Source organism: Rana temporaria, chromosome 1 (assembly GCF_905171775.1).
Source record: "Rana temporaria chromosome 1, aRanTem1.1, whole genome shotgun sequence".
NCBI lineage: Eukaryota > Metazoa > Chordata > Amphibia > Anura > Ranidae > Rana > Rana temporaria.
In genome coordinates this window covers 475,545,777-475,572,727 of record NC_053489.1, presented here as the reverse complement: position 1 = coordinate 475,572,727, position 26,951 = coordinate 475,545,777, and the positions used below count along the sequence as shown (strand labels likewise).

The 26,951-nt window shown below is 45.0% G+C and overlaps 1 protein-coding gene across 1 annotated transcript; it reads left to right on the top strand.

Annotated features, from left to right (window-relative positions):
* The first annotated feature begins 10,103 nt into the window (after positions 1-10,103).
* RPL34 (ribosomal protein L34) lies at positions 10,104-24,903 on the top strand. Its single transcript, XM_040329472.1, has 5 exons — positions 10,104-10,181; positions 15,974-16,047; positions 16,130-16,229; positions 17,518-17,621; positions 24,774-24,903. The coding sequence occupies exons 2-5, from the start codon at positions 15,983-15,985 to the stop codon at positions 24,856-24,858; spliced, it is 354 nt and encodes a 117-aa protein (XP_040185406.1). The 5' UTR covers positions 10,104-10,181; positions 15,974-15,982; the 3' UTR covers positions 24,859-24,903.
* Positions 24,904-26,951: the final 2,048 nt, after the last annotated feature.

Below are 26,951 nucleotides of genomic sequence, written 5' to 3'. Positions count from 1 at the left end.
CCAAGTCCAAAGGAGATCGAAGATTTGCAGTCCAGGGACCTCGCCTGTGGAATGCACTACCAACCACCATCCGACTGGAGTCGGATCACTTGGCCTTCAGGAGAAAGATTAAAACCCATCTCTTCTGAGGTCAAGGGGTTCCTTACCCATGAAATGGATACAGCGCCCAGAGGCAATTCAGTTCGCATGTGTTGCGCTTTACAAGTCTCTCTCTCTCTCTCTCTCTCTCTCTCTCTCTCTCTCTCATCCAGTCTGGTGTACAGACAGGTTCATAGCAGAGCTTCGAGTGTCTGCAGGGGATTGTCTTTGGTCAAGATCTCTACCTGTATCCCAGTAGTGCCTTGGCCCTGGGGCACTTCAGGCATCTACAAGTTTGTTTGTTGCCAACAGTAGACAATAGCTTGATGAAGTTGGGGAGCTCACTGCTTGTCTCAATTTCAGCAGAGGTGGTCTTGTTACCCTTCTCACTCATCAAAGTGCTAAAATACTTCTCCAATCTATTTGAGGGCAAGCAAGTCATAGCGCTACTGCAGTATAGCCAAAACAGCGCAGAACAACAAGTCTTCCGCTTCTGCAGCTGGCAGCTTCTGCAACTTGCATGCCAATGACAGTGTCTCTTTAAACTCAAAACTTTAAACTCTTTAAAATTTGTGAAAGTTGCATTTATATTGGAATAAAACCCCAATCAGGCAGATTCCAGGATTATGTCACAAATAGGGATGAGCTCAGGTATTTTCAGACACGAGTCTGAACACGCCAGGGAAGCTGTCAAGTCAACAGCCAATCTAAGGCGGCAGAGGCATTCCCCACCCCTCAGCCCTACATATGCAAGGGGCATGTATATATGCAGCTGTGGGGTGGGGCCTCTGCTGCCTATGATTGGCTGTCCGCTTTGAAAGGTTCCTGGTAGGATAGCTCAGGTGAGTTTGGACTCATGAACAAACACGCCTGAGCTAATACCTGGTCACAAGGCATCCTATGATCACCAGGATGTGATTGACAATGTATGTCATTTTTATTTAAACGTTTTTAAGATAGATAGATTCAGAAATAATCAAATGCAACTTGATAAAACAATGGCATGACTTTTAACCACTTAAGTTAGTGAAGGTTTTAACCCTCTTCACGACCAGGGCATTTTTTGCTATTTGGTAATGTGCTACTTTAACTGGCAATAGCACAGTCCGGCAAAACTCTACCCATATGAAAATTATATCTTATATATTTTTATCACACAAATAGAGCTTTCTTTTGGTTGTATTTGATTACCGTTGGGTTTTTTATTATATAAATGAGAAAAGACCAACAATTTTGAAAAAAATAAAGTTTTTCACTTTCTGTTACAAAACATATCCAATAAAAAAAAATCTAATTTATTCATTCATTTAGGCCAAAATGTATTCTGCTACATGTCCTTGGGAAAAAAAAAATCTCAATTAGTGTACCGTATATTGATTGGTTTGAGTCAGTTATAGCGTCTACAAACTATGGTATATATTGTGGAATATTTTTTATATACTACTAATAGCGGTGATCAGCGACTTATAGTGAGACTGTGATAGGCAATCTGACACTAACTGACACTAGGTGGGAACTGAGTAACTGACAATGACATCACCAGTGACACTTATACAGTGATTAGTGATAATGCTATACACTGTTAAGCCCTGTACACACGACCGGGATTCCCGGCGGTAAAAAGTCCGCCGGGAACCCCCGGGGGGAAAGCCTGCTCGGTAACTTTCCCCCTGTACACACTAGAGGTTTTCCCGTCTGGAAAACTGCGATGAGAGCTTTGGCCGGGAATCCCGGCCGTGCGTATGCTACACCGCATTGTTTCCCATAGGGAAACTACCGGGAAAAAGATCACGGGGAATTGCGGCAGGAAAAAAAAGAGAACATGTTCTAATTTTTCCTGACAGGATTTCCGGCGGTTTTCCTGTCGGGAAAACTGCAATGGAGCATACACACGGGCAGTTTTTCCGGCCAAAAGCTGTCATGGCAGTTTTCCCGAGGGGAAAACTGGTCATGTGTTCGAAGCATCACTGTACTAATGACACTGGCTGGGAAAGGGGTTAACATTTAGAGGCAATCAAAGGGTTAACTATGTGCCTAACAATGTTTAATGTGTGCTACTTGTACGAATAGATGTGGTTGTGTTTTCTCCCCACTTTTTACATTGCTGCTCTGTGTACAGAGCCCTGTGCTTTTAGTAAACACAGGGCTCTGTACTGTGTTTTGCTAAGCCAATCAGCAGGTCCAGGCCATAAATCATTGTCCTGCTAACTGATTTGTGCTGTAGCGAATGACAGCATCGGTGGGGCGGCGGCAGGTGAACGTACACCCCTAGCTGGAAATTTTGGATCACATACAGTACATGTACTTGATCCAGTACAGCAGGGTTGTCCTGCCGTAGTAAAAAGGGGGCGGTTGCTCCACAACTGGTTAAATTACGCAAACTTTAACTGAAATATCCTCCGCACCACCAATTAAACATTCAACAATATCCTATACATGTTGCAGCTAAATGACAGATATGTGTGCCCACATCAACCAGATTTTAAAAACATGAATCATCAAACATAATTACCAAAATATATACAGTATATGGAGTGTGGTCATTACGTTTGATGCTATGAAGTTGCGCTGCACTTATTCACTTTTATAAAAAATGAGTTTTAAATATTGTAATGCTTTTTTTATGTTTTGATTTCACACTTTTTATGTGTCTGTGAGGGTTGGATCTGGAGCTGGTTTTCTTAATTTAAAATATTAAAAAAAAACTATTTTTTCAAATATGTAGAAACAAGGTCAAAGTCACTGTATCTTTTTATTCGTTTACTCATATCATAAATATATAACCTCATTTTTGCAGCAGTCAGTGATGACAATCTTCAAGAGTAGGGTTTAGTCCAAAATGAAACAGCAAGATGGTGGTGCAAACAAAATATTAAGCACAAGGAGGCAGCAGGAAGCAAAAGGGTTAAAGCACAGAGAGAGCTGTCATTGATTAGCGCACACGTCTGCCTAGTGACCCCGCTGTGAGTGCACCTACTAAAAGAGATGAAAGGAAAGATCTTGGCAGGTAAGTATGTGAAATCATCTCACTGCTCCTGGAAAAGAATTAATTGAGGGAATAAGGAAAACTGGGCTAGGAAGAGAAAAGGTAATAACACAGACATTTTGTAAGAACAATGAATAAATTGGATACCTGCATTTGCATTATTAGTAAAAAGTAAGACTAACTGATCTAGTATGGCCTACCAGGAAAGAATAACTACATGCAAAACCCTTATGTACCATTCATTATTAAGATAGTGGGCCAGATTCACGTAGAATTGCGGCGGCAAAACGTATCGTAGATAGGTTACACCGCCGCAAGTTTTCATCGCAAGTGCCTGATTCACAAAGCACTTGCGAGAAAATTCCGCCTGCGGCCTTGGCGTAAGCCCGTGTAATTCAAAGGGGCGTGTGCCATTTAAATTAGGCGCGCTCCCGCGCCGGACCTACTGCGCATGTTCCCTTTTGAATTTCCCGCCGTGCTTTGCGCGAAGTGACGTAATTTTTTCGAACGGCGACGTGCGTAGCGTACTTCCGTATTCCCGGACGTCTTAAGCAAGAAGGAAAAAATTTTAAATTTCGACGCCGGAATGACGGCCATACTTTATACAGCACATACGTGTGCTGTGTAAAGTTAGGGCACCTAAAACGACGACTAACTTTGCGACGGGAAACTAGACTAGCAGCGACGTAGCGAACGCAAAAAAACGTTGTGGATCGCCGTAACTCCTAATTTGCATACCCGACGCTGGTTTACGACGCAAACTCCCCCCAGCTGGGGCCGTGGTATTGCATCCTAAGATCCGACAGTGTAAAACAATTACACCTGTCGGATCTTAGGGCTAATTATGCGTAACTGATTCTATGAATCAGTCGCATAGTTAGGAAGACCGTAAAACAGAGATACGACGGCGTATCAGGAGATACGCTGTCGTATCTCTTTAGTGAATCTGGGCCAGTAAGTGCAGAATTAACTTGTGAATGTACAAACCTTCTATTATATCATTCTTGGATTGGTAAACCTAAGGCAGGCCATACATAATGTGATTTGTTTCCTACAACCATAGGTTGCAGGAAAGAAAATCACTTGATTCCCCCATCAACACAGCCAGGGTTGATGGTGTAATCCCTCCCATGGAGCTATTGTGTTCTACTGAAGAGGGGGGCGCAGGGAGCTGACCCTGCCAGGAGAACACAGGAATAAGGTAAGCATTTGCAAAGATGTTTGTACTAAATAAGGTCCCTTTCACACTGGGGCAGGACATGCGGTGGCGGTATAGCGGCACTATACCGTCTGAATTGCTGTGGATTTGGGGCGGTATTCGGCAGCTAGCGGTGTGGTATTAACCCCCGCTAAGGGCTGAAAAAAAGGGTTAATACCACCCTCAATGCCCCTCTATGTGTAGCAATATGGTTACATTTAATGAAGGTACAACATTTAGCAACTCACATGGTTGATGATTAAAAGAGTTACATCTAAGTATGCAGAGATCCGGGGTAAAGCGATACACATAGACCGTCGTCCTCACCGCTGTCAGTCTGCAATTGTGACCGGGAAGACTACCCTGCAGTAGAGCGATCTGAAAGCGAGGCTTGAACCGGTCATGGAAGGGCCGACTTCAATGGTGGTGCAAAGGTTGGTCTATGTGGACAACTTTACCACCGATCTCTGCATACTCAGATGAGCCTGTTTTAATCATCAACCATGTGAGTTTCTAAATATTGTACCTTCATTAAATGTAACCATATTGCTACACTTAGAGGCGCCTCTCTTCTCTTTTATACCCGGTTGTGACATGATGCTACTCTTATATCAAGACATCGCTTGTATATCAAGTCATAGTTTATAAAAAAATGTTGCTTGTATTTCTCAAACCAAAGTTTTACTGTATATTTAAAAAAATAGCGGTGTGTGTGTGTGTATATATATATATATATATATATATATATATATATATATATACAGTATCTCACAAAAGTGAGTGCACCCCTCACATTTTTGAAAATATTTTATTATATCTTTTCATGTGATAACACTGAAGAAATTATACTTTGCCACAATGTAAAGTAGTGAGTGTACAGCTTGTATAACAGTGTAAATTTGCTGTCCCCTCAACATAACTCAACACACAGCCAATAAGGTCTAAACCGCTGGCAACAAAAGTGAGTACACCCTTAAGTGAAAATGTCCAAATTGGGTCCAAAGTGTCAATATTTTGTGTGGCCAGCATTATTTTCCAGCATTGCCTTAACTCTCTTGGGCATGGAGTTTACTGGCCACTGGCATCCTCCTCCACTTCTCTATAACAACATCACAGAGATGGTGGATGTTTGGGGTCGTTATCATGTTGGAATACTGCCCTGTGACCCAGTCTCCGAAGGGAGGGGATCATGCTCTGCTTCAGTTTGTCACAGTACATGTTGGCATTCATGGTTCCCTCAATGAGCTGTAGCTCCCCAGTGCCGGCAGCACTCATGCAGCCCCAGACCATGAAACTCCCACCACCATGCTTGACTGTAGGCACACTTGTCTTTGTACTCCTCACCTGGTTACCGCGACACACGCTTGACACCATCTGAACCAAATAAGTTTATCTTGGTCTCATCAGACCACAGGACATGGTTCCAGTAATCCATGTCCTTAGTCTGCTTGTTTTCAGCAAACTGTTTATGGGCCTTCTTGTGCCTTATCTTTACAAGAGGCTTCCTTCTGGGATGACAGCCATGCTGAACAATTTGATGCAGTGTGCGGCATATGGTCTGAGCACTGACAGGCTGACCCCCCCCCCCCAACCTCTGCAGCAATGCTGGCAGTACTCATACGACTATTTCCCAAAGACAACCTCTGGATATGACGCTGAGCAAGTGCACTCAACTTCTTTGGTCGACCCTAATGAGGCCTGTTTTGAGTGTTACCTGTCCTGTTAAACAGCTGTATGGTCTTGGCCACCGTGCTGCAGCTCAATTTCAGGGTCTTGGCAATCTTCTTATAGCCTAGGCAGTGGCGTCACTTGGTTGGTGGCTTCTGGGGCTATAGCCTCGAATCTGGGGCCCATAGCCCAGAGTCTTTTACCAGGTGCAGCGGTCAGGGCATGCACAGGAACAGGCAGTGCCATTTTTAAATGTGAAGCAGCAGTGTCACCTCTGCGAGGTCTCGGCGGTGGCACGCGCCTCTCATAATGGCCAGGTAAGACCCCTCTGCATCCTCTGACAACCTCCTGTTATTGCTCTGCACAATGTCTACAGCCTCTGACATCTCCACCTGCACCATGTCCAAAGCCTCTGACATCGCCTCCTGCACCATGTCCGTGGCCTCTGACTTTCTTCTCCTGCACCCTGTCTGCAGCCTCTGACATCTCCACGCGCACCATGTCCGCAGGCTCTGACATCTCCACCTCCACCATGTCCGCAGCCTCTGGCCATCTTCTCCTGCAGGCTCCCCCAGAGGACTCACCACCCCAGTAGGAAACTGCACCGCTGCCATCTGCCCTGTCCTAACAGAGGAGCTCTCCGTATGCCACTGCGCGTGTCACTGTGTCCAGCAGAGTAAAAGCCTGCTGCTCGCGCCGTCCAGATACCTAAAAAACACCGCAAGAGGCCAAGAACACACAAGAAAATGGCTGCACTGAAAAGAACAACACAGGGTGCGCAAACTACAAGAAAATGGCCGCAGAGTGGCCACCCTGTAGAGAAAAAGGCGGCCGAACCAGGTATCAAGTCAGTAAGTAGCAAACACTTCGGAATGTCCAGCTGTTCCAACCCGCCGAGGCAGGGGGAATGGTACTTACCAGTCCTGCGAGGCTTGCTGGTAGCATCCCAAACAGATCCACCACTCGAGCAGTACAAAGGTAGCTGTCGGCCCGACACACTGTGACAGAGACAGTAATTAGGCCGGTCATATGTGTGCCCCGAAGCGCGTAGCTCATCGGCCACCCCTGGAGCAAACGGGCATGTCGTGGACGACCCAGCACGTAGCTATTGCTAAAGGCCTGCACACGCTTGTTGGCTGAAACTGGGGTAACTCCATGGATCTAGGACATCCAGCCTGTCGCCCAGTCGGCAGTTGATAGCAGATCTCAGGATCAAGGTAAAGAAAAAAATATATAAAAAAACTCCAAGACCAAAGCGCCCACATGGAGCCAGGTCCTTCTCCTATGCTAGGCAGAAAAGAACTGAGCTGCTGTGTGCAGGGAGAGGGGTTGTACCTAGAGGGACTGCCTCCTGGGCTGTACTGTACAGTTTAAAGTTGTATTAACACATTAATTAGTCCTCTCCTGATAGAAGGCTAATACCCCATTGTCAAGATTAAGCTGCTGTGTCCGTCCATGAACACAAGAGAAATGTATTGAACATGCAGAGACCCCTTTCACACTGAGGTGCTCGAAAACTGCCCATAAAATTTTGGGCGTTTTTGCGGCGTATACGTTTTTTTAAGGTCACGTGTCCTTAAAAAGAAGAACCATTTTGCGGCGCTTTTCAGGCACTTTTAAAGCGCTTCCCATTCATTTCAACGGACAAGGGCGTTTTTTATTTGCTCTAAACATGCCCCAAAAATGCTGCTTTCAGGACTTTTTTTCAGCGCACGTGCCTGCATCAATTGAAATGAATGGGAAAAAGTTTTGGAGCTTTTCAGGCGCTATCTTTAGCACAAAAGTGCCTGAAAAACGCATACTAGCTCATTAGGAATTACCTACCTTACATCGAAGCCCCGCCTCTCGTACCCCCCTCCGGTTGGCGACATCTCTACCAGAGTTACTTATGGGTATCGCGGGCTCCGGCACTGTGATTGGCCGGAGCCGCGATGACGTCACTCGGCTTGCGTGCGGGAGCAGCTGGTAACGGCACACTTACTGAAGCAACGGCACGCTTCAGTGTGCATGTGCCAACGACATCGGCACATGCAGGGGACAGGAGCTATCTCCTAAACTGTGCAGGTTTAGGAGATATCCTGGGTAGCCACAGGTAAGCCTTATTATAGGCTTACCTGTAGCAAAAAGTGGTTGTAAAGGGTTTACAAACACTTTAATCCAGGACACATTAATTATACAGGTTCTGAGGCTGATTTAATGCAGATAAGGCACTAACTGAGTTTAATTACCACCTTAAAGCGGGGGTTCACCCTAAAAACGATTTTCTAACATTACATCCAGCTCACTCTCTACATTGACAGTATGCCGTTAGTTTTTTTTTTTTGCTGTACATACCTCGTACAGCTATTTTCTTCCCCGGCTTCCGGGTAGGGCCTCCCGCGGGAGTGGGCGTTCCTATCCAGCAGGTGATTGACGTGATGACAAAAACGACCTCCACCCGTCGCATAAGGAGCGTCACGGGTTGCCGAAAGAAGCCGAACAGCGAGTCCGCGCTATACGGCGCCTGCGCACCGACGTTCGGCTTCTTTCGGCAACCCGTGACGCTCCTTATGCGAAGGGTGGAGGTCGTTTTTGTCATCATGTCAATCACCTGCTGGATAGGAACGCCCACTCCCGCGGGAGGCCCTACCCGGAAGCCGGGGAAGAAAATAGCTGTACGAGGTATGTACAGCAAAAAAAAAACTAACGGCATACTGTCAATGTAGAGAGTGAGCTGGATGTAATGTTAGAAAATCGTTTTTAGGGTGAACCCCCGCTTTGATCAGACACAGAACCTGTGTAATTAATGTCTGTCCTGGATTAAAGGCATGATGTGGCAACCCCAGTGCCAGTGCCCGCCAAAAAGCTGACACTCCGCCGCACTAATCACAGGCAGTGAGACATTTCCCAATCCGTGGCTGAACAGATCGGGAATATTCTCACTGCCTGTAATTAGTGCTACGGACATCAGCTTTCTGGTGGGCACAGGCACATGGACTTGCGAACATGCATACCTCCCAACTTTCCGAGATGAGAACGAGGGACACCTATAGCCCCCAACTGTCCCTGATTTTGAGGGACTGTCCCTGATTTGGGGCAATGTCCCTCTGTCCCCCTCATTTGTGTCTGATCCATATATTTGTATATAAAGGACACTTTTTATCCTTCAAAAAATGTTTCCCAGTGCTAAACCTTTCATCTGATTTCTAAATTGCTGCATTTGTAAATGTCAAGTGCCAAAATAAAGGAATAGTAGTGGTAAAAGAAGCCCTTGTGGACTTAATTAACCTTTTTTTATTTGGTTAATTCTCCTTTAAGGGGGTGTGTCCTATACCTACATCCATTTGCTGGTAGGTGTTCCTCATTCCCATCTCAAAATGTTGGGAGGTATGGACACCTATTATCAAAAGTATGTAGGCATAGGACATGCCCCCTTTCACGCCCCCGTTAAAGGAGAATTATACACAAAATGATTCGTTAAACCTAAAAGTGCTTTTGTTTACCACTACTATTCCATTATACTGGCTTTTGAAATTTACAAATTCAACCATTTAGAAATCAGATGAAAGGTTTAGCACTTGGAAACACTTTTTGATAGATAAAAAGTGAATTTTATATACAACTGTATGGGTCAGACCAAAATGAGGAACAAATGAGGAGGAAAGAGGGACAGAGGGACTTTGTTCCAAATCAGGGACTGTTCTTTGAAATCAGGGACAGTCCCTCGGAATCAGGGACTGATGGGAGCTATGGAACATACTTGAGCTTATTCTTAGCACTGAGAAACACCTTTTAAAAGATAAATAGTGCATTTTATATACAGCTATATAAATCAGACCAGAATGAGGCCAAAAAATGAGGAGGAAAAGGGACTTTGTTCCAAATCGGGGACAGTCCCTCAAAATCAGGGACATTTGTGAACTATGGCGATATCCCCCCAAGAGCAGAGAAAACGTGATAACGGAGGACGCATGATTACACAGCGCCGCCATGTTTGTTAAGGGAAATGTGCCCACTTATTAATTTCGCTGCCACGGAGATTGCATAGGCTTTGCAGGGATAACGCGAAAGGTATGGCGCGGGGAGAAACAATATAAGATAAGCCTTGACTAGTCTATACAGTTGAGAAAGCTGACTGTCTGTCCTCGGCGGATAGGGAGCGGAATGTGACACTGCACCGGAAGCAACCTAAGTGGGCGGGCTGACAGTAATTTCTTCCGCTTGGCTCAGTTCCGCCCTCTCTCTTTCCTCTTCCGGTGACGGCGGTACCAGGTATGGCCGCTTCTTTACATTACACAGGCCGGGCTTTGCTATATCAATCCGTGTTAATCCTTGTTGTGTGCTGACGGCAGAGTTCCGAGTAGCCGCTGTGGTAGTGAGGAGGACAGCCTTGGTTCTTCTGGTACTTGTATTGTCAGCCGAGGCGGGAGGGAGGTGAGGGAGATAGCGGTGCCGGGAAAGGCAGCTTGGCGGGGTTCGGGCGGCTTTATTCAGTGTTGTGCTGGGACTAGAGTAGAGTGTAGGGACCGTGAGGAGTGTGTGGGCAATGCTGTATATTGGGGCAGGCAGGAAATCTACCCAGAGCACAGGGAGATGTGATGTGTACACCTCACTGAAGGCACCCCTCAGACTGGATTCGTGTGTGTATCTATATCTATATATAATATGTCATGCTTTGTGCAATAGAGCAGTCCCAATGGTCCCCTGCCAGCACTCCTGGCTTCCTCTCTTTATAGGAAGCCACTTCCTATAGTAGCACACCTATGGCCTCCATCTCTCCTTAGTTGGCTTAGCTGACTGTAGCAGGAGCCTCAGCAAAGTCTGGGGCTCCAGTAAGGTCCTTTTCACACTGGTGTGGTGGTGGTATATAGCGCTGCTATTTTTAGTGGCGCTATACCTTCTGAATTGCGGTGGTATTTGGCTGCTAGTGGTGCGGTATTAACCCCTGCTAATGGCTGAAAAGGGTTAATACTGCCCGCAATGCACCTCTGCAGAGGCGCATTGCCGGCGGTATTACTGCGGTTTCCCATTGCTTTCACCGCTCCAGAGATGCTGCTGGCAGGACTTTTGGGGTGGTCCCGCCAGCGCATCGCCTCGCCTCAGTGAAAAAAACGTGTGCTTTCACATTGAGACTGCAGGGCAGGAGTTTTTCAGGTGGTATTTGGGCGCTAAACCGCCTGAAAAACTTTGCAGTGTGAAAGGGGCCTTAGGCTGCATTCACACCTGAGCGTAGCGGTTTGCGGCGATTTGCCGTGACAAAACGCAGCGGTTTTTACCGCGACAAAACGCAGCGTTTTTTTGCCGCGATTTTTTACAGGTCTAGGGTCACCAATGTAAAACGCCCAAATTCGAGCGACAAAAAAGGGTCCAGAACTTGTTTGTGGTTCGGCGTCAGGCGTTTTGTAGTGGAGATGTGAACCATCTCCATAGAGAATAATGTATTTTTTTCCCCTCTAGCGTTTTGGGGCGTCACGCTTCAGACGACAAAACGCTCATGTGTGAATGCAGCCTAAGTGAGTGGGGGATTCTAATTAAACAAGTGGCCCAGTCCTTCTCTTCTGGGGTCCCTCAGATGGTTCTTCACCGCATCGAGTGTCTACGTTGAAGCGCTCTTCTTGGTGGACACCTGTGCGGGCGCACTCCTGTTTCCATTCATGCAGAATGCAGGACTCGGCGCTGCGTCATTGTATTTGGTTGGCAGGAGCCAATGGCGCCGCTATCAATCTATCCAATCGGCACATGAGACAACAGCTGGTGTGCTCGTTCCCGGCTGGAGGAAGATTGTGGGTCAGGTAAATAGAATGGGGCCTGCAAAAAACCCTCTAAGCCCTCGTTCATATTGGAGCGACTTGTCATACGATTTGACAGGTCAATAGTCTGCAGTGGCACTGTTCAAATTGGTGAGATGCCGACTTTGCGGTGCCGCATCGATTAGAAAAAGTAGTACTTGCAGTACTTTTGGTGATTTCAGGTGCAACTTGCATAGATATCTATGCATGGAGTAGTACAGATTTCTTCAAAGTTGCACGGACGTGGCTTTGAAATCGCGCACTTTCAAAGCCACATTCATTGTGAATAAGGGCTAATGCAGGGAATGCATTTAGAAAAGTTTGGTGTTTTTGCAGATTTATACTTGGATGCAGCATCAGTCCGATAATGCATCTTGCACCCACCGACTCTGATGCCACAGATAGTTTGGTTTCCACCGCTCGATGAGCTGAGAGCTCACTGGGGTGGGAGCGGCTGGCTTGCTAAGGGGCTGAGCTGGGTGCCAGTCCAGGCATGTGGGTGGACTCTAGTGTCACGATCTTGCCTAAGCCCTGGACCTGCTCTGACATCAGCAGACAGTGGATTTATGCCTGCTGAAAACGGGTCACAGGGGTGCAGAACAAACTGCACTTCTGTGATCCACAGCAGTACATCCAAACAGGCTTTGGCTCTACTTCTCTAAGGTAAAAGCTGTTTAGGCTTTAGAACCACTAGAAGTCTGATTGTGACATCGCAAGCAGGCTATTATCGCAGAACAGGCATTCTTTTTATTACATGTGATTTCTATAGCACCAACAGTTTATGTAGTGTTTCACAACATGAGGGCAGACAGTAAAGTTACAAATACAGTAGGAATCAGAGGGCTGTTGCAACATCTCTTCTCCAATGAGATCCACCTACCTGCTCGCAGCCCAGCTAAAAGTGCTTGCCCAATCCCTGTCTGCTGGGATTACTTGCTCCTGCATGTGCACAGAATTGAGATCATCCTGTGCTGGCTGAAGACCAGCACACAGGTGATATATAGTGCTCTTCACCACTGAATGAATGACTTGTATAGCGCTACACATGCAAACTGAATCACCTCTAGGCGCTTTTTCCAGCCAGTGTCTGCTTGGCTGGTGCGGTCGTCTTACCCCGTAGGATTTCGACACACTTGGGGCACACAGTCATACACACAGATATATAATATATGCGCGCGCGCGCACACACACAGCCAATTTACCTACCAGCATGTCTTTGGAATGTGGGAGGAAACCGGAGTACCCGGAGGAAACCCACGCAGGCACAGGGAGAACATGCAAACTCCAGGCAGATGGTGTCGTGGTCGGGATTCGAACCAGCAACCCTTTTTGCTGCTAGGTGAAAGTGCTACACCACTGTGCTGCCTACCACCACTCCTAAATAGACCCCTGACCTCTCCCCTTTGAGACAGGGAAAGGAACTAAGGACACAGATTCCCTAGTTCCTTTCTCTTTGGGCCTCAGCTGCACTGAAAACGCATGGAGGAGACGGGCTCCTCTCCATTCATAAACTGAAGCATCGTAAACACGGGTTACGATGTTTGTTATGAATGGACAGAGACAGTGATCTTCTGCTCTCCACCCTGACAGGGTGTGGGCCGGAAGAGGACACAGGGAGCTGGAAATAGAGCAAGACACAAGTCAGGGGTAATCAGTGCAGCAGTGGGGGGCAGTTAAAAGCACCAATCTCCCTGTATAAATTTTAATAAAGCACCTGATAGCCGAGGGAGAGGAGGAGAAGCGGCTGTCGGAAAAGCTATATAGGGAGATCGGTGCTTTTAAAGTGTTACTAAACCTACAACAGTAAAATCAGTCTGTATGTGCAGCATAGCATGCTTGTTATACTCACTGTGGAAATTACGGGGTTAATACTCTGCATTGTGTAAAAAGGCTGTTTTATCCAAAAAGGCAGAAAGGACAGTATATTAATGTAAAAAGGATTATAAGCCATGGGCACTGTGGGGGGTGGATGAACTATTTTCATATTAGGCTGGGTTCACACTACGGTTTTCCCGTCCGTCAGCCGCATACGATTTATATGAAAAACCGCATGCGGCTGAAACGGACGGGAACGTATGTAACCGCACACATGTGCGTTTTCCATTGACATTAATGTTAAAGGAAAACGTATGCGTTTGCCATACTGTTTTAAAAACGACCGCAAAACCGTGGTTGAACACGGTTTTGCGGACGTTTAAAAAACGTTTTGCCAGCAAATCGTACGCACCCGGATGCATCTGAGTGCATACGATTTGCAATGCATTCTCTATCTATACGTTTTCCCGTCCGGGCCCGTACGTTTTCAATACTGAAATCGTATGCGGCTGACGGACGGGAAAACCGTAGTGTGAACCCAGCCTTACTAGGTTTAGTAGCACTTTAACTGCCCCCACTGCCACACCGATCACCTGTGAGGTAATAAAGATGTAAAACAAAACCATACATAAGATTGCCTGTTGATCTAATGACGAGGGAGATTTACTAAAACTGGTGCAGCTGTGCATGATGGCCAATCAGCTTCTAACTTCAGCTTGTTCAGTTAAAGTGGTTGTAAACTCTCAGGAAAAAACAACCTGCAAGACAGACATAAGGAGCTAGTATGCATCGCATGCTAGCTCATGAAATACTTGCCTTAGATCAAAGCTGTTTCAGTGGTCCCCGTACACTGCTGTGACCAGCGACATGTCTTCTGGAGGCTCCTGCCATGTCACTTCTGATTACGGCACAACTACTGAAGAAACTGCACAAGCGAGCCGTTTCTTCAGTACGCATGTGCCGATGACGTTGGCATATGCGGATACAGTGAATATCTGCTAAACGGTGCAAGTGTGAGATATTCACGGTACCTACAGGCAATCCTTATTATAGGCTTGCCTACAGGTAAAAGTGGTAGTACAGAGTTTACAACCACTTTAAGCTTTAATAAAACCCGGAAGCTGACTTGTTTCTATGCAGAGCTGGACCAGGTTTTGCGCACTCCAGTTTTAGGTCCGGTATAAGTTTTGAGGGTTACTGCTACCTACAATTAGGGGTGCAACGGATCAAAAAACTCACGGATCGGATCGATCCTCGGATCAGGAGTCACGGATCGGATCATTTTCGGATCAGCAAAAAAAATAAAAAAATCTTGTTACACCCACCAGAGTTTTATATTTCATAGTTATTTTCAACACAAAATGGAGTTTATATGCTTAAATACAGTGTTTGGAAATCCGACGGACTGTTTACATGTTACATTTTAAAAGCAGCAGCAAACCTGCTGACCTCACATGCTTGCTAATGTGACAGAACACCTCTGATTTCACATTTAACTAAATGTGAAATCAGAGGTGTTCTGTCACATTATTAAGCATGTGAGGTTTGCTGCTGCTTTTAAAACTAAACAGTCTGTTGGTTTTTTAAACACTGTATTTATGCACATAAGCTCAGTTTTGTGTTGAAAATAACTATAACAAAATATATGATCGAACACACACAGCAGGGCTTCACCTGTCAGTGATTATTGTGGGGTATGATGGTGTCCCCATAGTGTGTGTGTGTGTGTGTGTGATGACAGGGGACACAGTGTGGAGGGGAGGAATGTGTCATATACTCGCAATGTATTAACTACCGTATGTGTTCTGCTCTCGTCCTCGTCCAGTGCTGGTGATGCCGAAGAGCATCCTCCCCCGTCCCCCCGTCCAGGAATACAATAACAAACACTCGGCCTCCCCCTCCTCCTCCCCCCCGGGCTCCGCAGCGCTCCTTCTCCCTTCACACATGGCTCCGGCCAAAACACTAACACACGCTGCCTGCTTGTAACGCGCCCGATGAGTGGTTTGGAGGCAGGGCAACTCTGGGTCGTCGCTTCTGTTCTGCATCCTGATTGGCCGAGTGCTAGCGCCTCCTCCTTTCTTGTCAGTCAGTGTACTGCAGTGAGAGGAGGCTGAGGGAGCTCGCAATGTACGGATCATACGGATCACATGTGTACCGATCCGAATAGGTTGATCCGTGCGGATCACGGATCAATGACGATCCGTTGCACCCCTACCTACAATCGTAAAGTTCATTTAAAAACCTTAGCATGGTTCTGTCTAGTAAACTCAGCCAATGGGGACAGTGTCGGTTTTGTTTGTGCTGGATGTCTTGAATCCTATGTAATCGACTGCATTTATTGTTCAGTTGCTTCTTATTGGCAAATGAGGAGCTGGCATCCTTTTCTCATTGATGTGAAGTGATTCGATCAGAAGGGCTGTGTTTCTAAGCCTGAGGTGTTTTTCCTTTTTTACTGTTTAGATATCAGAAATGGTTCAACGCCTGACCTACCGTCGTAGGCTGTCCTACAATACAGCCTCAAACAAGACCCGGCTGTAAGTATAATAGTAACATTTTGTCATTGGATGTTTTCATATCTGATGTGGGGCTCTCATTAAATGGCTCTTTATTTTATAGGTCCCGAACACCAGGAAACAGAATTGTTTATTTGTACACCAAGAAGGTTGGCAAAGCCCCTAAATCGGCATGCGGTATCTGCCCAGGAAGACTCCGTGGTGTAAGTGTGCTCTGCTTTCACATTGGCTTATTCTATAGTCATGGAGGTGCAATAAGCTTAGTTGGTATAGCTGCTTAGTCTGATAAATAACAGTTTTGAAGAGAAGGTTGCATATTTCATTGACTATACTTGAGTTTATATGCATTTCTCAACAATGTATTTTTCTACCAGCACAGCCTTTTAGAATCTGATTTTCTCGTGTCCATACCCATTGCTTGTTGCAGAAAATGCATTAACATGTAATGGCAATACAAAATGTTTACACAGTTTGGATTAAAGCTTATTTAAAGGGTTATTAAAGGGAAAAAAAATGTTTCCTTTAAAATAACAAACATGTTATACTTGCCTCCACTGTGTAGTTCGTTTTGCACAGAGTGGCCCTGATCCACGTCTTCTGGGGTCCCTCGGCGGCTGTCTCTGGTCCTCCTCGCAAGTACACCATACAGTCATGCGAGAGCTTGCACTGTGGTGAGTAATTGCAGGCGCGCTCCCGTGATACAGCGAGCGGCCATAGTCGGCGGGCCACGTCACTGGATGTGATTGACAGCAGCGCCAGCCAATGGCTGCGCTGCTCTCATTCCATCCGCTCTAGCCAATCAGCGGCCAGGCTGAGCGCCGAAGAGGATCTCAGGACCGCGCGGGACTTTCGAGGGGGTCAGGTAAGTATAACGGGGGGGGGGGGGCAGCATCAATGTTTTTTTTTTCACCTTTCACAGGTGAAAACATTTTACTTTACAACTCCTTTAAGTATTTATTTTAAAATTTGGATAGTATTGAGTACTACTCACTGTCAGGATTTTATGTGTTAAAGGATCACTAAAGTAAATTTTTTTTTTTTTTTTTAGCTTTTTTTTTTTTAGCCTTTACCTTACTGCAGTACTGGTTTCATGTCCTCATTGTCCGTTTTTGCTTTGAAGTTGCTGTAATTCTGCTGTGATCTCCACACTTCCTGCTTGTCTGGTTCCTTATAACCATGGTAATGGGAGCTTTTCACTGTGGTCTAAGCTGTCATTACTGTGTGTCTAAAACTTAACAGAACCAATCAGATTCATTTTCAAAACACTGCCCTGGATTTGTTTGTTTTTGTTCTGTGTGTCTCTCTAGTTCATAGGAACATGAAACCAGTTCAAAACCGAAAGTGAAACTGCAGGCACATTATATGATTGAATTTAATCTATTTTTAAAAGGAATCGGTTAACTTTTATGTCTCTATACCCTGTAAACAGTCATTTCAGCACAAAAATTGTTTTCCTTTAGTGACCCTTTAACTATTCTAATGTTTCTACAGATCCGAGCAGTCAGACCTAAGGTGCTTATGAGGCTTTCCAAAACAAAAAAGCACGTCAGCAGAGCTTATGGTGGATCCATGTGTGCTAAATGTGTTCGTGACAGGTAAGCTTGGATTGCAGTATATATTTGGTGCTCTGGGAGTAAAACCAATTAAAATCTGGCTAATGTGCGTTTAATCACTTTAACACAAGGACAAAGCTGACACTTCTCACGTATATGTAAGAATAAACAACAATTTTTCACTAGAAAATTATTTGGAACCAACAAATGTTTTTTTTTTGTAGAGGTCCTAGAAAATAAAATGGTGGGTGTTGCATGGTATTTGTGCATCGTTTTTTTTTTCAAATGCAGTTTATTTGGGGGGGGGGGGGGTATACACTTTTGTGAATTGTATTGCACACAAACTTTATAAAACCCCATTTTTTGGTAAAATACAAATGATATGCCAAGTAAATAAAAACGTGTCATACTTAAAAATCTCCATACACAACGCTTTAAACATCTTTACATAGTTTTACTAGAGGTCTGGAGCTAAAATTGTTCTCCCTCTGTGTGACCATATACCTCATGTGTGGTACGATCACGCATAAGCGTGCCGGCCTTGGACACGTGTACACATTCGCTCATAGGGATGGGGGCACTTTAATTTTTGTTTGACTTTTTTTTTTTTGTCAACTTTTTTGCTATTGCATGGGTCTCCAAACTTTCTAAACAAAGGGCCAGATTACTGTCCTCGACTTTAAGGGGGCCGGACTGTGGCCATCAGGAGTACAAAATTCCCCATCATTGGTGTCATTGGACGCCATCATTGGTGTCATAGGGAGGAATTCTGCCCCATCATTGGTGCCAATGAATAAAAAAGCATCCCAAGGGCCGGATTACATCAAGCAAAAGGGCCACATCTGGCCCCCGGGCCACAGATTGGAGACCACTGCCTTATAGCATGGACTGTAACTGGTCCCTTTTTATGAAGGTATCTATTATAAACCTCCAGTTCCTTGGGTCACAGAAAGGGCAGAACATCTGATACTATGTGTAATACGGGGGAGTGACTGACCCCTTTCCTCGCCCACAGAAGTGATTGAGTGGCTGAACAGTTCTGCTTTACAGGGCATCAGTTGCTGTTAATTTTGTTACTGGGATTTTGCCTGCAGGCATCATCCCAGTATAACCACATCACACCCAGGACATCATTTGATGCCCACACAGGTGAAGTGGTTAAAATTGTTTAACTGGGAGCATTAAAATATCCCAGAATAATTTTAAAAAGCATGAATGAATTTACAAACATTTTAAGTTGGTTTATAGTGAATTTCTGTACACTTCTGTTAGTACTACATGTGCTGGTTGGGGGGGGGGGTGGATTTTTCATGTTATGCTGCAAATGCATTAAAGCGGAGCTCCACCTTAAAGTGGAACTTCTGCTCATCGGAACCCTCCCCCTTCTCCGGTGTCACATTTGACATCTTTCAGGGGGAGGGGGGTGCAGATACCTGTCTAAAGACAGGTATTTGCACCCACTTCTGGCCACACAGTTTGCGGGCAGGACGTCAGATTCCGTCTCCGTCCCGCAAACCCCCCCCCCTCCCCCTGTTGTGTTCTGGGAAACACACGGCTCCCAAAACACAGCGGGGACCAGTGAGCGCGGTTCACGTGACTTGCGCATGCGCCGTAGGGAACCAGGCAGTGAAGCCTGAGCGCTTCACTTCCTGGTTCCCTCACCGAGGATGGCGGGGGGGGGGGGCAGCAGAGTGACGAGCGATCGCTCGTCCTCTGTTGCCGACAGCGCTGGACTCCAGGACACGTAAGTGTCCTAATAATAAAAGTCAGCAGCTGCAGTATTTGTAGCTGCTGGCTTTTAATAATTTTTCCGGCGGAGATCCGCTTTAAAAACTTAGTACAGTAGTGTGCAAGTTCCACATAAATACACATCCTGGTAGACATTTTATACGATTATGAATGGTACTGTGTACATTTTTTTTATTTATTTTATTTTGCCTGAAATGCTACACATGGAAAAGAAGGTTGCAGGCACACCATGCAGCCATAATTGTCCAAACTTTTATTAAAGCAGTTACATCAAACTGTCAGTACAATGTTTCATGGCCACGTAGGGACCCCATCGTGCATCTGATGTCAAGTCATCACATTTTTGACGAAGAGATCCTGCATGGTCTGAAAACATTGCACTGCTGCGATTGCTTTAAGGAATGTTTGATCTATTGATTATGGGTCATTTATGCTGGCAACTTGTATTCTTGTCCTTGGTGATCTATGAACCTGCTGAAAGTTTGAGCAACGTGTGCAATGGGAACATGTTGACTAAAATACTGTACAAACTGCTGTTCTGATCATAGGGTGGCTTTTCTCAAAGTATCACTGTAGCTAAAAGGGGTAAAATTGAAGTTGTTGCAGAGAAGTAGATCAACTCAGTTTGGGCTACATAGGTTAAAATGAGTCTTATAAATGTTTTGGTAGCTCTGTTGGAAATGGCAAGACTTTTTTTTTTTTTATCAGCATTAATAGATTCAGTATGTGGAGCTCTCGCACTGTAATATAAAGATCTTTTGTGTTTCAGCATGCACAGTTGACTTGTTTGTTACCCCAGATATTAAGGTTGAACATAGTTTTATGTATATATCTTTTTAAAGCAAATTCTGAAAATTTTGAGTTCCTGGACTCTGCCAAAGTGTGAAGTGCTTGTATCTCCCATGGTCTCTTGTCCATGCCCCCAATCCAGCTGTTGATTTACAGCCGCTCCCAGCTGGAGTCTCGCTGTCAACTGCTGCTGGTTCTGGAACATGAAACAGACTCGGAAGTTACTTCCCTGCTGTGTGTGTGATGTAAGCCACAGAGGGGGAAATACGTGTGTGTGTGTGTGTGTGTGTGTGTGTGTGTGTGTGTGTGTGTGTGTGTGTGTGTATATGTATGTGTGGCTAAACAGACATGCTCTCTGGTATGATGAAGGAAGGGTTAAGGCTGTGTGGTTGTGACTGTTAAAAAAAAAAGTGGAAGAAAAAATATTAGGAAAATGTGATGTTTAGACCAATGTGATGCTATTTGCTGTATTATAATACCCTTTCAATAAAATGTTTTCACAAATACTTTAACCACTTACCCCCTGGACCATATTGCTGGTCAAAGACCAGAGCACTTTTTGCAATTCGGGACTGCGTCGCTTTAACTGACAATTGCGCGGTCGTGCGACGTGGCTCCCAAACAAAATTGGCGTCCTTTTTTTCCCACAAATAGAGCTTTCTTTTGGTGGTATTTGATCACCTCTGCGGTTTTTATTTTTTACGCTATAAACAAAAATAGAGCGACAATTTTGAAAAAAAATGAATATTTTTTACTTTATGCTGTAATAAATATCCCCCAAAAATATATAAAAAAAAACATTTTTTTCCTCGGTTTAGGCCGATACGTATTCTTCTACGTATTTTTCGGGAAAAAAAATTGCAATAAGCGTTTATTGATTGGTTTGCGCAAAAGTTATAGCGTTTACAAAAGAGGGGGTATTTTTATGTCATTTTTATTATTTTTTTTTTTTACTAGTAATGGCGGCGATCAGCGATTTTTTTTTTTTTTTTTTTTTTGATTTCGGTACTGCGACATTATGGCGGACACTTTTGACACATTTTTGGGACCAGTGGCATTTTTATAGCGATCAGTGCTATAAAAATGCATTGGATTACTATAAAAATGCCACTGGCAGTGAAGGGGTTAACACTAGGTGGCGGGGAAGGGGTTAAGTATGCCTGGGTGTGTTCTTACTGTGGGGGGGGGGGTGGCCTCACTAGGGGAAACACTGATCCTCTGTTCATACATTGTATGAACAGAAGATCAGCATTTCCCCCCGCTGACAGGACAGAGCTGTGTGTTTACACACACAGCTCCCGTTCCCCGCTCTGTAACGAGCGATCGCGTGTGCCCGGCGGCGATCGTGCCCGCAGGGCACACGCACGGGAGTTTGGGGCGCGCACGCGCCCCTAGTGGCCGCTCTAAGAGCCGACGTATTATGACGTGCTCTCGCCCAGGAGAGCCGACCTGCCGCCGTAGAATGACGGCGGCTGATCGGCAAGTAATTAAGGGCCCGTTCACACCACAAAGTCCAATGCGTTTTTCTTTTTCTGCATCAAAAATGAAAGGAAAGTAGTAGGTTATATTGTTTTCAATGGCATAGCTCACATCAGTGCTTGCAGTTCCATTCCTTTCCACCTCATGAGAAAAAAGTATAACATGCTGCATTTTTCCTGTACTGAAACGGACATGTCCTTAAAGTTAAGACAGAGCAAGCAAAATGCACTGGACTGCATCATTGAAAGCTCCTGGAACGCATCGGACTGTTTCTATTGTGTGAGCTGGCCCTAAAGGCCAACTGTGTGCAAAGGTGATTTCAGTTTTTAATGGCCGCTGGTAGGTAGTAATCACTTGATCGTTTCCTTTAGGCTAGGTTCACACATTTGCAGCCATGGGTTTGTGTCTGTTCACCAGTTTACGTGTAGGTCAGACCTTTTTTCAATCCGTACCACAAGTACCCTGGAAATGCGAGAACCGACTCCATTAAGAGCCGGTCATGCTTGTCTTGTCATGTGAATTGAATGCGGGGAGACGCCTGCATCCAATTCGCATGTGTGATTCCAGGCTTGTATCAAACAGCACTTCTGTCTGTCTTTTATATGGCTTCAACAGATCTGACAACCCGTGCAGCTTGACTCAGTATGGAGAATCCATTGAAGCATTATTTTGGCTATAAAAAATTCTCTACAGCTTTAGTAACCTTTAAAAGGATTGTAAACGCTTTTTTTTTTTTTTTTTTAGTTTAGTTGTCTGCTCTGTGCAGTGGTTTTGCACAGAGCAGCCCCGATCCATCGACCCACAGAGCATGGCTCAGCCCTGCACCCACCTCACTGGCTGTGATTGATGACGGCAGCCAATGGCTCCCACTGCTGTCTGAGCCAGTGAGGGAAGAGAGCTTGGGCATTAAAGGATAAGTTCACCTTTTGTAACATGTTTAAACCCATATTCAGGGCATAACATTTTACAAAAGCTTGTAGTTCTCCATGAACTACCACATGCTGGTGACAGGCTAGTAAATTTTCAACGTAAAGCATCTCCACTTCTGATTTTCGTCCGTACATAAATCTGTCATACAAGTCGAAAGTACTAACATGCATGCTCAGAATCAATGCTCACCAAACACAAAATTGGCAGAAGGGGCTCAAGAGCTGAAATTCCTCGTGGCTTGACAATTGTGTAACGTTGGTAGATGAGATCCTGGCACACGCCCTTTTGACAAATCAGATTCTCTGTTGGCCAACAATCGTGCCGTGTGTACGAGGCTTAAAGGGGTTGTAAAGGTACATATTTTTATATATTTTTTTTTTCTCCCTAAATGGCTTCCTTTACCTTGGTGCCATTCTCCTTCACTTGCCTCATTCTTTTGATTTTGCTTTTAAATGTCCTTATTTCTTCTGAGAAATCCTCACTTCCTGTTCTTCTGTCTGTAACTACACACAGTAATGCAAGGCTTTCTCCCTGGTGTGGAGAAAGCCTCTTGAGGGGGCGAGCAGGCAAGTCGGGACACTCTCTAATTTACAGATAAAGGAGCTGTGTGTTGGTGGGCGTCCTGCTCGCCCCCTCAAGAGGCTTCACACCAGGGAGAAAGCCTCACATTACTGTGTGTAGTTACAGACAGAAGAACAGGAAGTGAGGGTTTCTCAGAAGAAATCGGGACATTTAAAAGCAAAATCGAAGGATGAGATAAGTGGAGGACGGCACTAAGATAAAATAAGCTATTTAGGGAAACATTTTTTTTTTTACCTTAACAACCCCTTTAGGGCTCCAAAAAAAAAAGAATGTACATGCACAATTTGCCTGCATTGTAAAATGTGCATTTACTATTTTATTTAGGAGCCTAAAACTACCGGCTCTGTGGTAGTTCATTGAGAATTACAACCAGACAGCTGCAAAGGATGTCAGTACTTGAATTTTATTCATTCACAGAAATCTGTGAATGAATGACGCGGCTATGTTAGCAGGGCTGGTATGGGGATCTTCTCCCTGTACTGCTGTCACACCAGGTGCTCTGATCCCTGACTGGGTTAATGTTACCTGTTTCACCCTAAAAACAGGTGGAACATGTTCTTGAAAGTGAACTTATCCTTTAAAGCAAGGATAGGCAATCATAAAGAGGTGGAGATCTGCCTGAACAACACGGGAGAAGTTAAAAATCACTGGGCAGTGTTGCCGCCTCACACCTGATTTAAACCTCTAGTTGCTGTACTACCATGTTGCAATCGCATGAAATCATGGGTTTAAATCAGGTGGTGAGGAGGCAACATATCACCTCCTCACTACCTGTCGCACACTGACCACTTTTTAGAGAAGCAGCAATGCCTGTTGAACTTGTGAATGAACCTTTAATTGTATTCAGCAGCGGGCACCCTTGGGGCTTAATCAAACGTTAAGTTGGAATTGTAAAACACTGCGGTTCTGTCGCTTTTACTGCTTCCAATGCCTACCCCCTGTAGCCGCTGATGCAGAAGCCAAATTGTGTACATGTGGTACAACAAGAAATGTAATCCCCTGTTGCTTTTGGTGAGTGCTACTGCCTGCCAGTCATGACCCTTTCAAGTAAATGGGGCTACTCTGCAAGTGCCCTGCAACTGCATGCTTCTGCAGGGTACAAGGTGTTAAAGCAGGTGGTGAGCAAGCCACAAAATCCTGGCCACTTTTAATCCCTTGTTGCATGTGATTGGCACAGGGCCAGTCAGCACTGTCCAGACTGAGGGACAGTTCATGCAGGCTTATAGGCAATCGGAGGAAAATGAAAGCTTCTCGTATAAGCTTTAACCAGTGCTCAGCCGAACACTGATGGAAGTCACAAGACTGCTCTAACTGCTAAGAAAGGGTATTTAGCAGTTTATATTTAATAAAATAATTGCATTTCTGTGTAATGTGGGAGACCAGACATAGTGATTGTAGGGTCCTGGTTTTAGTAACACTTTTTAAAGTGGTTGTATATATTTTACTTTTTTTTTTTTGCTGGTAAGCCTATTTTTTCAAAACATAAATTGCATCAACCACCATTTTATTACCTAGGGTCTCTGCTAAAAAAAATGTTTGGGGGTAATAAGTAATTTTAGAGCAAAAAAAATATGTAGGAGAGGAATGCCAGAATTGGCCCGGTATGGAAGTGGCTTAAGGTTTAGATTCTAGCATTTGGCTTAAAATTATATTTTTATTTTACAGAATCAAGCGGGCATTCCTCATTGAAGAACAGAAGATCGTGGTGAAAGTATTGAAGGCCCAAGCACAGAGCCAGAAGGCAAAGTAACATGACTTGCATTGTTCACTTCCGAATAAAGACTTCTATTGTGTATTTGGTGTTTTTATTTTTAAATGTACCAGTTTTACTGGTAGCATACCTTTTTACTGAGAGGAACTGTAGCATAACAGTAGTTGACTGGATACCAGATTTTATTACATCAAATTTAGTGGACCAAAATCAGTAATAGTTTTTATAGGGTGAACTGATACATAATTTTTTTTTTGGGGGGGGGGGGGGGGTTATTTTTACAGCTGCTTCTATGGGCATCTGGCGTTTGTTTGTGTGTGGTTTTCTTCCTTTTTTTTTTTTTTGTTTCCTCCCTCTAAAGTGTCCATTCATAGCAGCATTTAGAGGCAGGAAAAAAAATGCCAGTACGTACAGGAGCAGCAGGGTTTGGGGCAAAAAAAAAATGCTTGACACATGTTAACGGTAATTTTATTCTGGCCAGTGAAATTCGCCAACGCCCAAACATAGGACCCTGCTTAAGGCATTAAACTTTTACAAGCGTTGTGTTTTTTTTGGCTTAAGCACTGCTGCCAAGAGGAGGAAGGCTTCTAAAAGAGTGTGCATGTGGCTTAAGGAGGACTAAAAAAAAAGTTTTTGATTCAAGCAACTTAAAGCGGTAGTGAACACCACTTGGAACCTTGTAATTGCAGGCAGGGTGGCAAGTCGATTTAAATCATTATTTCATTCACTAGTAATGATTGATTTAAATACTAATTAAGGAGCAGCTGTCCTGTCCTCTGTCCTGCAGCGTCTCCTCCTGCCTCGCTGTTAACTTACCAACAGTCCTTTTCACTTTATTGGGACGGCTGGTGATGCGGGCGGCAGTGACACAAGGTGGTGAGAGGATGCCCGTTAACAGGCACTGCCATGATGGATCTAAAAATGACAGGTGCTCTTTAAATGTAAGGACTTATTCTTACTGGTAGTTAGAATCTTTAATATTTGCAAACAAAATTAATGTTTCATATTTAGAATAAGCTGTCCGGTTAGTAAAACAGTGATTCAATCATACAGCTTGTAGTGTACATAGCTTTGCAATGGGATACAGGAATATTCCTGAATTTTGTTTTCTTTTATTAAAAAAAAAGACTTTTTATTGAACCAGAGAGACAGCACATACAAAAGTATAGTCAGACAGTGTACATGCATATGACAATATCTCTTAGCAGTGTCACGCAGCACATTCTATTAGGATACATACATAGAAGTCAGCATTATCGGTATCCTTAACAGGCATACGATACACAATCATAGCACACTATGCCGCCGGAGGCCCAACCCTATCCCCCCACACACATCCCCACCAGGGCAACATGAGAAAATTAAAAAAGGAAACGGCCTACTATAAATCCTGACCAGTTATGTACAGCTTTCAGAGGCTTTAAGCCATCTGTCCCAAATTTTTCTCACCTCATCCTTCAGGACAGCACCTTGAGAGAGCGCAGCTCCACCCATTTCTCAGCAAACACTGCAGTCATTCCTTTAAAGCCTGGACACTTCCACCATGGTCTCAGTTGTAGTGTTTCCTCCGGCCATGGTGGAATTGCTGCAGGGGACCAAGGGTGTGCTGCACTCTCCAGGTGGAGGTGGCAAAGTGCATACCTGTTCAAATAGTTTCTTTCTGATCAAGGCCAGCCCAACATCCCCCCTGACGGGAGGGGGATGTTCTGGTGTTTCTCCCTTCTCGAGCCCAGCGAGGGCAGAGGCCGACGGAGGTCCTGCTTGGGGCTAAAAACCACCCTGGGGGCTTTTCTCCTGGCTAACGCTGATCCGGTCCGAATGGCGGGTGACGTCGCTGCCTGACGCGGCTGGATTTCCGGCGGTGGCTTCCGGTTCCGGCCACTGGAGCGCAGAAGGGGGAGGTGGCCTCGGCGGTGCAATTTTCGGTCCTCGCGATGGAGAAAGGACCGGGAAAATTAAAAATAAAAGCTGTTGGACATCTACTGCTCACTGGAGAGATGGAGACGGCAGAAGTGGTGGGAGCAGGAGCCACGAGCACCAGCCCAGGTAGGAACAAACAGCTGTCTCTAGTTACATTACCTGTATGTTTGTGTCCCTTCCCTTCCTCCCGTAAGTGGGAAGGGAGCCTGCCT

Bases quoted from the DNA above. Each gene is read 5' to 3' on its own strand.
- RPL34 (XM_040329472.1), top strand. From the start codon at position 15,983: ATGGTTCAACGCCTGACCTACCGTCGTAGGCTGTCCTACAATACAGCC. The intron at 16,048-16,129 runs GTAAGTATAATA...TTTATTTTATAG, and splicing joins GCCTCAAACAAGACCCGGCT to GTCCCGAACACCAGGAAACA. The intron at 17,622-24,773 runs GTAAGCTTGGAT...TTTATTTTACAG, and splicing joins GCTAAATGTGTTCGTGACAG to AATCAAGCGGGCATTCCTCA.